The 14,206-nt window shown below is 43.1% G+C and overlaps 1 protein-coding gene across 1 annotated transcript; it reads left to right on the forward strand.

Annotated features, from left to right (window-relative positions):
• The first annotated feature begins 142 nt into the window (after positions 1-142).
• pgbd5 (piggyBac transposable element derived 5) lies at positions 143-13,898 on the forward strand. Its single transcript, XM_061690986.1, has 8 exons — positions 143-201; positions 1,025-1,629; positions 7,186-7,616; positions 9,206-9,340; positions 9,939-10,119; positions 10,944-11,141; positions 12,610-12,715; positions 13,475-13,898. The coding sequence occupies exons 2-8, from the start codon at positions 1,239-1,241 to the stop codon at positions 13,671-13,673; spliced, it is 1,641 nt and encodes a 546-aa protein (XP_061546970.1). The 5' UTR covers positions 143-201; positions 1,025-1,238; the 3' UTR covers positions 13,674-13,898.
• The last annotated feature ends 308 nt before the right edge of the window (positions 13,899-14,206 follow it).

The following is a 14,206-nucleotide window of genomic DNA, read 5'->3' on the forward strand; positions in this document are numbered from 1 at the left end:
TAAATAACCTCTTTTTTATGTGACTTTATAGGAGGGAATAAATCTTACAGGGCTGCAACAGTGTCACGCCATGCAGGAAGAGAAATTACTCCAGCTCCAGTGCCAATGCGATACTGGCTCGTAAATGACGCGTTCAGGGAACACTGGGTCGTCGGAGAACTCAAGTCTTTGACTCGGGGGAAGATGCATTTCTTTGGACAGGTGTGTGGCGTCACTGCGGTAACGATGGCAGGGCCCATGTAGACGCCCTAAAAGAGCATACTAAATCGTCACCGACAAAGTTTATTGATTCTACGCTCAAGAATTCCATGCTAGAAACTTACATCAGTAATACTCGCTGCCTGGCGATGGCGTCAGTTAGGAAAAGTGGAGTTAAATTAATTTCAAACTGCTGTCTTTTCCTGTTCAAAAGGAAGCAATTTTCGTCTTAGCTGGACCTGTGATGTTTTCGACAAAGGCTAAGGAAAGGTGGTGTAAAAGTCAGGAGATTTGACTTTGAGATTCTCAGAATGTGGTACACAGACTCCCTCGAGTGGCACACGAAAGAATCACTGCCAAAGTATAGTTCAGTTGTATTTAACTTTTGTTGTACAATTCATTTGTATTTAATCCTGTAGAACTGAACGTTTTAAAACTTAAATTTAGGTGCAATTTTTATTTAACTTTTGTGTGCAATACTTGTAACCGAATCGAATAGGACAGTTTATTTTATATGCTCTATTGAAGAACAATGTTAATGTTCAAACTAAACTAGATAAGTAGATGTGCGGCTGTACAATTCCAAATGCAATGTAATACAACTTACTGCGATACGATATACAGCATCGAGAGGAAATCGAGTCCACAGGTTACTTGGGTAAATAAAGTTGTCCACAAATTGGGTTTATTGTAAGGACTATTGGTGGTCGGAAGTGAATCTTCAAAAACAAAGATAATCCATGTAGTCATATTTTAGTTCACAGTTGTTTGGTGGGCATAAATAAATAGGTTGTATAGTTCCCAGTTTCTATGAATGCACCAACAGGTTGTGCCCACCAGGGGGCGCAAACGTTCCAGAATCCTTGAGGCGGACCAGCCCCAGATCGTCAAAACGAAACAGGTGCTCCCGAGCCATCCCCGAGTGGAGAAGGTGGCGCTTTCCTCCGACATCGTGACGACTTCCGCGCAGGAGGGAGGACCGAGTGAGTGATCCGAGCACCGCCACCACTACCGCCGCAGAGGGAGAGAGAGAGCGAGAGATGGCGGAGTGCGGCCGGAAGGCGCTGTCCCTCCTGGAGGCGGCCCGCTCCCGATACGAGAGCCTGCAGATATCCGACGACGTGTTCGGCGAGTCCGGGGACGACAGCAGCGACAACCCGTTCTACAGCACCTCCGGGGACTCGGACTCGGACGACTACATCGCCGAGGTGGGCGAGGAGCAACAGCACCACCACCGCCGTCATCATCATCCTCACCACTACCAACACCACCAGCACCAGCACCACCAGAGACGGGCCGACAGGGAGAGCTCACACGGCGGCGGAGGAAGCCCCGGTCCGCCCGGTGCTCTGTCCCGCAGCCAAGCCGAGGAGGAAGGCTGGAAGGAGACCGTGCAGGACGTCACGGTGCCGCCGTTTAAAGGCTCCTACGGTGAGGCGTGATGAAAGAAGGTCACTTGTCACTCACAACACTATCACGTTTTATGACGGCCCATGCAGCAACAACGATGGCAACTCGAGCTCATTTTACATGATGTGGGTGCGTGGGGGGCGCAGGATGACGCTGCAGCATTAATTGCTGTGTTCATGCCTTCGACGCTAATGTTGTTTCATGCATGCATGCATGCATGCTGTGTGGCCTCCCCTGCCACATGCAGTCATGCAACATTGCATTAGATATAATTTTCAGTTAGTAGACAAAATATTCGGGGATCCAATACCATATTAAAAACGACCTTCAATTTAACAGTATGTTACCCCCCCCCAGTGATGGTGTGAATGTAAGCATGAATGTTTGTGAGTTTCAATGTACGCGTCTCAATGTACGCCTTGCGACTGACCAGTTCAGGGTGTAGTTAGCCTTTTGCCTGAAGGCAGCTGGGATAGTCGCCTATTATTGTAGTAGTTTGTAGTGGTGTAGTATAGCGCTGCGTAATAGTGAGAGGTGTCTTTAATATTTTGACTGGACTAATAAACATTGACAAATTAATATAGGCGTGATCTGACAGAGCATCCTGACTTGTACATTTCATATAAAATGCAAACCAGCTATGCACACGCCTGAATTGTAAGGCACCAACGTGGATTTTGTCTTCATCTGATGTATTTTTCTCATTGTGCACTGCGGGCAGCACAGAGTCCTAGTGGTTAGCATGTCTGGCTCATATTTCTGACGTTCAGGGTTCAAATCGCTCTGCTCTGGTTTTCTCCAGCTTCCTCCCACAATCCAAAAACATACACATTCGGTTCATTGAAGACTGTAAATTATCTATTGGTCTGATTGTGAGCACGGATTGTTGTTTGTTTAGTATATGTGCCCTGCGATTGGTCGGCGACCAGTTCAAGGTGTACCCAACCTCTCACCCAAAGTCAGCTGCAATAGGCTCCTTCTCAGCCGCCACCCTAATTAGGACGCGCTATAGAAAATGGACGCTTTGTGCATTGCGTGCCATTATTTTATTACTCAAAGTGCAGTGTCAGGGAATCGGTGAGTGAAGTTCAGTGCAGCACACCGCAATTGGTATAAATGACTACTTGTTGACACATTGCGCCATTGGCCACCGCGTGGAGCACTTCAGAGAGAAAAAAACGCAGCAATCGTATCTTCCCGGTATACACTAGGATGGAGGTAATTGTTTTTGTTGTGCAGAGCACGATATAAATTGATTTGGACCATGCTCTCATTCCGTGCGACAGCGGTACTTGAAATCCCAACATGGACCTAAAATGGCGTCCCTTTCTCTAATTTTGAACACTTAATGACATCAAAGAAGCTATTGTTAAAGTAGCCACAACACAAGAGCAACTCCACTCCAATCGCGCTTGTGTATTGGAGTGCAGAGAAGAATCTTGAAGATATTCTGTGGGATACATTGTCAGGGGTGAGACTTTGAGGCATGCATAAATTTAGAGTCTTCAATTATCCTAACATGCATTTGGAATGTGGGAGGAAGTCCGAGTGGCCGGAGACAACCTACGCAAACACGGGGAGAACATGCTAAAGGGATTTGAACCCAGATCTCCCGACTGTGAAGCAGACTTGCTAACCATTATATTGCCGTCGTTCCAGAGGTCAGGCAAAATACATTTAAATTGTTAACAGGATTATGCAAAAACTATAAAACCAGTTATTTCAAAATTTAAAACATTGGGTGTTTGGATTGGGGCAAGGAGTCAACATTTTGGTGTGCGATTCCATTGTAAAAATATATAGCGCTAGCGGAATTGGTGCTTTATTGCTGTCGATTACAGAAATTCGCCTCTTTAATACCCAAATTTCAAGCGGCTTAATGGGTTTTTCTGTGAAGTCTGAAATCAATCAAGAATAACGTTCAATCACTACTTTCTTGGTGCTTACATGCACACATTTTAATAAGATTCAGCCCTATGCAGGAGGTGTTCGAGTTGGTGTTGATCTGATTTAGGATCGTTTTGCTTTGGAGGAGGTCTGTGCGCTACTACTCTAGTTGTTGTAGCACTTGATCACACTGAAGAAAGTCCAATTAAAGTCATGGATCTTGGTCGTCATCTGCTTCTTTAAAGGCACATTAATGAGATCAATACTACAGTGCTTGCTTCAAGATGTTTGTCACTCCCAGTTGAAGACGACTGTAAAACTAACGCATTAAACAAAAGAGAATTAAACGTATATTTGAGCACCAAAATGTTCAACCAAACCAGTAATGAAAGTCTACTAGCTTAATGGTAACAGATAATGCAAAACCCAATGAATGGGCCAGCATAGAAGAATCGGATGGACGAAATTAACATAGATTACAGTAATTATAAACCTTGAACAAACTGCTACTGTAACACACACAGAGCGGCATCACATCCAACAAAATTAAATTTAAACATGCTATATTTGAACACCAAATGTTCAACCAAACCAGTAATGAAAGTCGACTAGCTTAATGCTAACAGATAATGCAAAACGCAATGAATGTGCCAACATAGAAATATGGGCTAACAGAAATTAGCATAGTTTATAGTAATTCTAAACACTCAACAAACGGCTATTCTACCACACACGGAGCGGCATCACGTACAACACGATTAAAGTTAAACATTGTATATTTGAACACCAAATGTTCAACCGAACCACAAATGAAAGTCTTCTAGCTTAATGCTAACAGATAATGTGAAACGCAAAGAATGGGCCAACATAGAAAAATGGGCTAATAGAAATTAGCTTAGCTTACAGTAATTCTAAACACTCAACAAACTGCTACTCTAACACACTGAGCGGCATCACATACAACAACATTTTATTTTAACGAATATTTGAACACCAACTGTTCAATCAAAGCAGACATTGCAATATTGCTTACATTCACTCTGCTTTATCTTCTTCTCTTCTCTTAATTACACTGCATCTACATCTAGAGAGCACAGTGCAGCCTGACACGTTGTGGCCCAAGGTGGTACTGCACGGAAGGCACACAACTCTCCATTTGGAGTTGCTCGTATACTGTAATTAGCCGTACAAAAGCGATCGACTCAAAATCAGCAATATAGTTGAGGGTTCACCGTAATATTCAAAGTCTGCAATTGATTAGCGACTAGTCCCAAAGTCACCAAGGTTAGGGTCAAGCTCGCCTGGTAGTGACCCGAATGAGGACAGATGCTAAGAAAATGGATGGATGAATGGGTATTCAAAGTTTTTTCAAGATGCTTTGCATCCTACTCCTGTTTGGTTGGTGGAGACATAGCAGGTGTGTCGTGTTTGTGCAGCATTGTTGTGTATTTGCACAACCGCTGCGAGTGCGGTCAGCCGGCCGGATGATCAGCTGGCTGCAGGCACAATCATAGCCAACATTCCAAAAACCTCAAATGGACAAGGTGTGTCCTTATTGCTCTTCAGTGTGATGTTTCTTTATGAGTTTCTCCTGCAGTTGAAGTGAGACAGGACAAGGTATTAACTGTTGTGGGAGTGCATCCCGCATTGTCTTTTTTTGTCAGCTGACTGGCATTTAAGTGACGGCCAAGCGCCGTGTACATTAATCATCGGCTGCCGTCAAAAATCCAGAAATCAAGTCGGCCTCGCTGTAAAATACCATCTGGTTCCCACTCGACTTGGAAATTGTAGTTTGAAAGCGTCGGAATTTTGTGTGCGTGCATGTTGTTGAATTACTCCAGGTCAAGTTTTTCTTATCTTCATCTCGGGGTTGTTCGAGGGTGAAGCAGGAGGGCCAAGATTACAAAGTGATGTAACCGCTTAATCGGGATGTTGTAGTAGTAGGGGATTTAAAACACTGATTATTCATTCGCTTTTAAGAGCTTAACCCCGGCCTCCTCCGTATGCTGTGTTTTAATGGTCGTCTATGTGTTATGCAATGCGACGGAAATATACATAACAGAAAATGAATGTTATTGTTTTATTACAAATGATACCTTACAAAGAGTACATTTCATACAAGCAGAAAATCTCTTCGGAGCTTATTTGTCCATATGTGCCCAGCGACTGGCTGGCAACCAGTCCACGGTGTGCCCCAGATCTCACCCAGATGTTAGAATACGCTCAAAGTCAGCTGGGATCGGCACCAGTGCTGCCCCGTACCGTCAACATGTTCAACAAAACAATCAAGTTCCCATAATGTCAGCTAAATGGTACTTTGTGTGTAGTTCAGGTGTCCAACCAGATTGTGGGAAATTAACCCGTTAATCCGCTGATCGAAGTACTTTGTTTCTGTTGAGGCAGGGCCATATAGTCTAGACATAAAGTGCTCTGTCAGGGCTGCGTAAGGATAAATCCACAGGGAGCAAAATACATATTTGCTCAGCACCACATGAAATAATTTCATTATCTTCCTCTGCTTCTGGTGCTCTGGATTCTCTCCTGCCAGGAGGAAGAAAGGAAGGTTGGTGAGTCACAGCCCAAGGAATGATTCCTTTTGGCTGAATCCTACTTCCAAGTTTTCAAGTCTAATGGAATGCAAACGCAGATGCGTTCGGAGCCATCGGCTGAGTGGGCGATCTCATTCTCCACGCGCGTGCCGGTCTGCTGCTCTCCCACGTGTTACTTTGTACCACCCGAGCTGCTCCCTTTATCTTTAATTCGGCAGCCTCTTACTAGTTTGTTAGCCGTATCCACTGAACGATACATGATGGAGTGTGTGTGAGCACAGAGATAATAACGTTGTGCCAAGCACTGACTGCGTCATAAACATGTCGATTACATTCTGAAATAATGAAGGAACAAATCCTAACGCCAGGTTTAGTGATTTTCACTGGAGTTGGAAACTTTCTATGGGATGTTATGGGGGGTAAACGGGAATAAACCAAGAATGAAAAATTCAAAAGTGATGGTTAGCTTTTAATAGGAATTTTAGAATAATGTTGAGCATAATCCTGAGTAGGCATGGGGCAGTTACCGGTTTCAAGGTTTACCATGGTTTGAAAAAGTCACAGTTGCAAAACTGTCCATTACTGGTATGAGCTTTTTTTTTTTTTTTTTTTTTTTTTCTTGACATGACCCCTCCCCTCTCTTGCACCAAAAGTCAGTGAGACCTACGACTTTTTCGCTTGTCAAAAAAGTCATCTCTTTTGGGAATTTTTCGGGTCCCGTGAAAAATATGATGTCACAATTACAAGAGTGCCGCCCCTAGGACAAATTCAATCGAATTAACCTCAATTCTGAAAACTTTCCAATGTTGAATATTTCCAAAGTGTCTCATCTTAATTTCCCATTTAAAAAAATTACCAAGCAGTTCCCACCCCTTTGCAGCCTTACTTGTCATTCGTTACAGCATAGTGACACTTCGCAAGTGCAGCGACGGCACACTGTGACATGACGGCGGCTGTCATCTTGAAATAAATTGCCCTCACAGCCCCGAGCTTGCTGTCTTTGCATTGTGTTAATGGCTGGCTTATCACGGAGGTGCTGCACTCCAACGTTCTAAAGTAACGTTTCCCTATGTGTTTGTGATCTGCTGTCTCAAAACGCTTCTGCCTTTGAGACTTCCTTCTCTCCATTGTCGTATTCCAGGCCCCGCTCAGAAGATGCCGGCGACCGCCAGCGCTCTCGACTTCTTCCAGCTCTTCGTCCCGGACAACTGCATCCAAAACATGGTGACGCAAACCAACATGTACGCCAAGAAGTTTCAGGAGCGCTTCGGCTCGGACGAGGGCTGGCGTCCCGTCACGGCCCAGGAGATGAAGGCCTTCGTGGGCTTCGTCACGTCCACCAGCGTTCACCACTGCGAGTCGGTGCTCAGCATCTGGAGCTCGGGCTTTTTCAGCAACCGCAGCATCGCGCTAAAAATGAGCCAGGCGCGCTTCGAGAAGATCCTCAAGTACTTCCACATTGTGGCCTTCAGGCCGTCGCAGGGAAGCAACCAGGGCCTGTACAAGATCCAGCCCTTCCTGGACTCGCTGCAGCAGGCTTTTAGCTGCACGTTCAGGCCTTCGCAGACCCAGGTGGGTGCACACGAGTCGTCTACATACGAATACATTTATTTTCTGTAGCGCTGTTTCTTCATTAGTGTTGTCATTCTTTATTCGGGCTCTAGTTTTCTAGAATGCCTCACTTGTGGAAATTAGAATGAATGTGAACCTGTACATCGAGCAAGAATGGGAAAGAATTCCACCTACAAAGCTTCAACAATTAGTGTCCTCAGTTCCCAAACGTTTATTGAATGTTGTTCAAAGAAAAGGTGATGTAACACAGTGGTAAACATGACCCTGTCCATTTAGAACGTGTTGCAGCCATAGAATTCTAAGTTAATGATTATTTGCTCAAAACAATTAAGTTTATCAGTTTGAACATTAAATATCTTGGCTTTGTAGTGTGTTCAATTAAATATAGGTTCAACATGATTTGCAAATCATTGTATTCTGTTTTTATATGTTTAACACAACGTCCCAACTTCATTGGAATTGGGGTTGTACACAATAGCTGAGAAAATTAAATTGCACTTTGTACTGCATGTAAAACGAGATAACGCAACGAAATGTGCTCCCGAGATTGAGGTCGAGCCAAGTGAGTCCCGCAAGGAACGTCAATCTGAGCGCAGTCTGCACATCGCATTCAGATGTGTGTGCCTGCATTGTATAAGTGTATGTGTGTGTGTGTGTGTGTGTGTGTGTGTGTGTGTGTGTGTGTGTCATGGGAAGGGAATCGTGCATCTAGGACAGCTTATTTTATCTGTTAGCCGTCCATGCCAGCGGGTTTGACGGCTGTCCAAAAATCTCTATTTCACTCAATTTGACCCAGAAAGCTCAAGTTTGAAGTTTCCCCTTATTAAATTGATGATTAAATAATGCTCAGGTTCCATTGACACTGTCCGAGAGGTATTGATGTAACTAATATATTTATTAGTGTGGTGCTAGAGTGCAGTACTGCGTTGCACCATACTGAGACTTTGTTCTAATATCGTATTGGATCTCATTATATTACGCAACTGTACACTGTAGCATTAGTTAGCATGATGATTATTACCAGCTAAAAAGATGATAGTGTGCTTCTAATCCAAGCGAACAATGTTCAGCAAACCAGCACTGACACTTTTTGTTTGGACCAAACGATTCAACCAACCTGACCAGTTGCTATGGTAACAGTCACTACAGTACACCAATGTGAGGACAAATATGCAGGACAAGGAGGAATTACATAACGTTCCATGTTTAGACTTTAAAATCCATCTTTTGGATGCAGCAGTACATGTGAGGGTGTGAGCGGAAATCCTCCATCCCGAGCGCGGTCCAAAACATTTATCACTTTGGAAAAACAAAAACAAAAAAAACAGGGAAATGCTCTCCAAAGGAATACTTGGAGAGGGACCAGAAGAATTATATAACAACGTTCCAAATGAATAATGAAAGAATAACAGGACAATTTAGGATAGGATTTTCTTTGAGGCAAAAATAAACGATGTATGAAGTGGCTATAAAAAATCTACACACCCCTGTTTGAATACCAGGTTTTTGTTATTAAAAAAAAAAACAACTTACACCATGATAAATAATTTCAAAACGTTTAACCCGCAAAGTGGGATTTTGATTTGCAGGTTCTTCACGAACCCTTGATCGACGAGGACCCGGTCTTTATCAGCACCTGTACGGAACGTGAGCAGAGGAAGAGGAAGAAGAGGAAGTTCAGTCTTTGGGTTCGACAGTGCACCGCCACTGGATTCATCTGTCAGGTACAGTATCCATTTTAGACTTACTTACGTACTACTTCCTGTTTCGGTTTCAACTTGCCAGATCTGTATTGCACCCTTTGGTGGTTACTGCTAAATAGTGAAACTCATTTTACCTAAATTATTTTAAGTAACAGCAACACAAAATTATTTGATGTTTTGATTAGTAACTGCAGCCCGATTGATTGAATTAACTGAGCACTCTGCTGATTGCCGTGGAATCGATTCTGCTCGCATCGTTTCAAGAAGTGGCGATAACACAGCATTTGCATCGTTCATGCGAAAAATTCCTTGTAATGTGTCCTTGCAAACCTCATCTCGTCCGTTCAGCAAACACGTTACACTTCTGACTGACGATTACCAGTCAACTGAAGCGTCTGCTCTGACTTGTGTTGACGTCGAGACAGAGAGAAGGGAGATGAGTTAATGGAGCAAATCAATCAGATTCCATTAGCCACCACACAGGCACACGCGCGCGCACACACACACGCGCACACAGGCCACTTAGCGGGATAGCCAGAGGCAGGCTACATGTTGGTATGCAATATGTGTCCTCAACAAAAGCCGAGAAGATGGACGTCTCTCGTGTGTGTCTGCGCAGATTTCGGTGCATCTGAAGGAGGGCCAAGGTGCGGACGGCCTGGCTGCTTTGAAGTACAAACCTCAGCTGCACAGTCTGGTGGCCAAGCAGCTGTGCCAGAACATCTCGGGCAAAAACACCATCGTCTTCACGGGCCCGTCCATCACCAGTCTCAGCCTCTTCACAGAGTTCAGCAAGCAAGGTCGGCGCTCTCCAACGGCGCTGTAAAATAATACACATAATTCATAATAAAGATAAAATGAATAAGGAATACATCTAAATAAATGAATAATTAGCCCCGTTTGCATCATTGGTGTTTCATAAACCGAAACATTTATCCTGATATACACATTGGCCACAATATTTGATGCTTCTATCCAAACTAATGCTATTCACTACAGTTTCGAATATTTTGCTAAATTAAAGGGCTAACAGTAAACAAGTAAATTGTAAAATACAGCTTCAGTGTCATGTTTCCATGCCTTTTTAAATAACGTTAATAGGGCACAGCACTAAGATGCACCACAGATATATTGCAGCTAAATGTATTTAAATGGGATGCTTTAAAGACAATTATTTGACACCACAGAGCAGTGATGTTCAGCCTCATTATTGGAAAGTCTTTTTTGGTGTACGACAGCAGATGTGGGTCAGTGTGCTGCTCAAATAAGATTAGACTCATGTGATTCAGCAGAAAAATCCTCGTTCTGTGAGTTTAGTGAGCTTTTTGCATTACACAAGAGACCGGACATTTTAAACTCAATTGGGTTGAGCTGCAGCCTCCAGACAAATAGAAGTTTGGAGATACGATCAATATTTTGTCATCCTAATGAGACCAGACAAAAAGGAAAATTCAATGCTTGTTAAGGCTTTGTTTGCCAGGTTTATTGCAACTTCATCATGCTAGATGAATGAGCAGTTAACGCACAAATGAAGGGACAGGATAGCAAGAAGAAAAAGATGGCTACAAGAAAGCAATGGACGTTGTTTTACGGCTGTGTCACTGCGCTTGGTGTCCCTGTGCAGACATCTACTGCTGCGGTCTGCTGAGCACCAGGAAGAGCGACTGCACGGGTCTGCCTCAGAGCATGCTGGTGTGCAGCTCCACGCCGGCGCAGCGCGGCCAGTGGCGAGTGATGATGCAAGGCAGCATGTCGCTCATCAGCTGGTACAACAAGGGACACTTCAGGTTCCTCACCAACGCGTACTCGCCCACTAAACAAGGTAGACTCTGCTTGGAATACATTGTTACCTCGCTGTTTTGCTGTTCATCGTTCGCATCCCCACTGTATTGTGATTTTTCTTTTTTGGTAAGAGGTCTTTTATGAAGAATGTTATTTTCTGTGGTCTCTCTGTGTCATGGCTTTTTGATCTGCAACGTACAAGTTTATACGTTAAAAATCAAGCACAGTGAAACACATGGTAAACGGGGGTTCACCGTACTTGACTTTTGTAAAACTGCTGTCAGTGGTGCAACAGTAAAGTGGTTATAAGTATTGCTTTGCAGTTGTCTTGTAGGGTCTCGGTGTCAAGGAACTAAGTTGAAGTGAGTTGAGGAGCTTCATGTAGTACTTGGCCACCATCTTGTGGCATCAAAAGGCAATTCTAAACCTTTTGGGGTTATTTACTTGCTGATTTTCACTATTTGTGGCAGGGCTCTGACCCTATCCCCCAAGAATAATTCCATAATCCCATCACTTGTTGCTAGGCAGAATTTGTATAGCGAAATAATTTGTAACCCCCTAAAGCAGTGTACAGATTTTTTTAACATCTAAACCGAGACCCAACAAATGACAATACAAAATATTTGTGTGTGCTTTCTGCTCTTATCGTGTGTGGCGTAGTCAAGACCAACACGGCAGACAACACACATAACGATATCGCCTCCGACAATCAGTGCTCACCGACACAACCAGTTTCTTAAATCTTTGTGTCCGGCAACAATGCCAGCTTCAGGTCGCTTCCTAATTGGCTTTCGTTCCATTTCGCATCACAATCAGAGTCTGTGGCTCAGGCCAACTCGGTGTTGACAACACATGTAAGGATTTGTGATCGTGAGGGTCAAATAGGTTTAACATTAACGATTGTCAGCCTTGACCGTATTCCGAATAGAGGATAAATCACTCCTAACCCACCCCAAACCACAGTTTAATTGCTCTGGGTAATCTTTTAGAGACGCCTGGTAATTGGGCCTTTGTTGACTTTGAACAGAAAGTGTGAAAAGGTTCAACTTCGGCCTGATTGTTATGTAAAACCACAACTGGATTAAAGGACTCAGGGGCCCCGAGACTCCATTTATTTGCAAACTGTCTTTTCCTGCTGATGAATTACCAACCTTTGCAGTACTTTAGTTTCATCTACATAATGCTGCAATCATAAATTCACCTGTCTCCATTTATGTTTCTCCTTGGAATCATTCATTCATCACCTGAAAACAAACAAAAAACATTCCCACAGCCCAAGTTATCAGTTTACTATAGACAACAAACATCACTGTAATGATTGTAAGACACGTTTGTTAATGCATTTTAATTGTCCACTGATAAATGGATGTGTACTACATACCGTTTAACTACTAGAAGCTACAAAAAAATAAAATAAATAAAAAGTCACCCTCAGGCTAGAAACCACAAGTGACGCATTTTAATTTAGTGTGTTTTCACTGACTTTGTTGCATGGGTGTTTGTGTCAGGTCTGATCATCAAGAGGAAAAGCGGCGAGGTTCCGTGTCCCCTGGCGGTGGAGGCCTTCGCGGCGCACCTCAGCTACATCTGCAAATACGACGACAAGTTCAGCAAGTACGTGTGCCTGTTCAGTGTTGACTGGAATATCTCTTCTAATTCTTCAAAGCATCTTGGGTCAGATATAATTCAAAACCAATAGTTTCCTCGCTCACTTGTTTGAAATTCAATCAAAATCAAGGTGGTTCTTGTTCAGATATGCTGCATAACAACACTACCTTTGCTTGGAAAAGATCAACTGGGGATTGCTGATTGAGCAACATTGTCGAGAAATCCCACCCCTACAGATACAGATAATAAAAAAAATACATAGAAAATGTGTCACAACTGTTGTTGTCGCTTAAAAACATTTTACAAATTAACATTTTTAAAAGGAGTGGTGGTACTAATACAAATATATAATATAAAGTTAATAATCATCATTTAAAAAAAATATTTTTACTAAACTTTTCTGAACAATGCACAGTAGTAAAGTGTCCCCATAAAAGAAAATCAATAAATGGTGGCTTTTGAGGCACTGGAACAGATTAATGGAATTTCTATTCATTTCAATGGGGAAAGATGATTTGAGATGCAAGTGTTTTGAGACGTGAGCGTGGAACGAATTCAACTTGCAAGTTAAGACACCACTGTACTCATACAACTTATAATGATTGTGCATTTTTATCCTTTTAAAGATATTTAACGTAACCTAATTGAAACGCATTTTAAATTAAATTTTTATTTTTTATTTTTTACACGTTGTGACTTACGTGTCCCTAATGAAGTGTCCAGCAAGCGTCTATTAACTCGTTATGTGTCCATGTGCGCGGTCAGGTACTTTATCTTCCACAAGCCCAACAAGACGTGGCAGCAGGTGTTCTGGCTGAGCATCAGCATCGCCATCAACAACGCCTACGTCCTCTACAAGATGTCCGACGCTTACGCCGTCAAGCGCTACAGCCGGGCGCAGTTCGGAGAGAGACTGGTGAAGGAGCTGCTGGACGTCGACGACGAATGTTCGCCCACGCCTTGAGGCGACGAGGGGTTCCTTCACACACTCCCCCTACCCGACACACACATTCACATTCACACAATTCCTCGCGCCTGTACAGACTGTGTGTCACCATGCCGAAGCAGTGCCAACTTGTGCTCGGGTCCTTATCGGTTGTACTGTAAAAGATATGTAACATCACTTATCCAGTTGGAGCAGTTGCAGGATGGAGAGGATTGATGCCTATAAAGATTTGTCAAAACATTAGATCACGACAGTACTTTTCCCCCTTTTAATGTTAAAATGCTGAACAAATATACTGTATGTTATTGTATACCAAAATTATTTCTTTTTATTTTTATTCCCAGCACTTTTTCGCCACTCCTTCCACATTGCTCACCTTATTGAAATTTCAAAAGAGTCACAAAATACAGGAAATCTTGGAAACCGTTTTTTCACTTTCCTAAAATTCTCTTTTTTTGCCCCCACATTTCATAGTTTTTCACTCTGCCTCCCTCCCCCTCCAAAAAAAAAAACATTCAAGTGAATGAGACATTTAACAAAAACGTTCCGAA

The sequence above is a fragment of the Phycodurus eques genome, chromosome 11 (assembly GCF_024500275.1).
Source record: "Phycodurus eques isolate BA_2022a chromosome 11, UOR_Pequ_1.1, whole genome shotgun sequence".
Taxonomy (NCBI): Eukaryota; Metazoa; Chordata; class Actinopteri; order Syngnathiformes; family Syngnathidae; genus Phycodurus; species Phycodurus eques.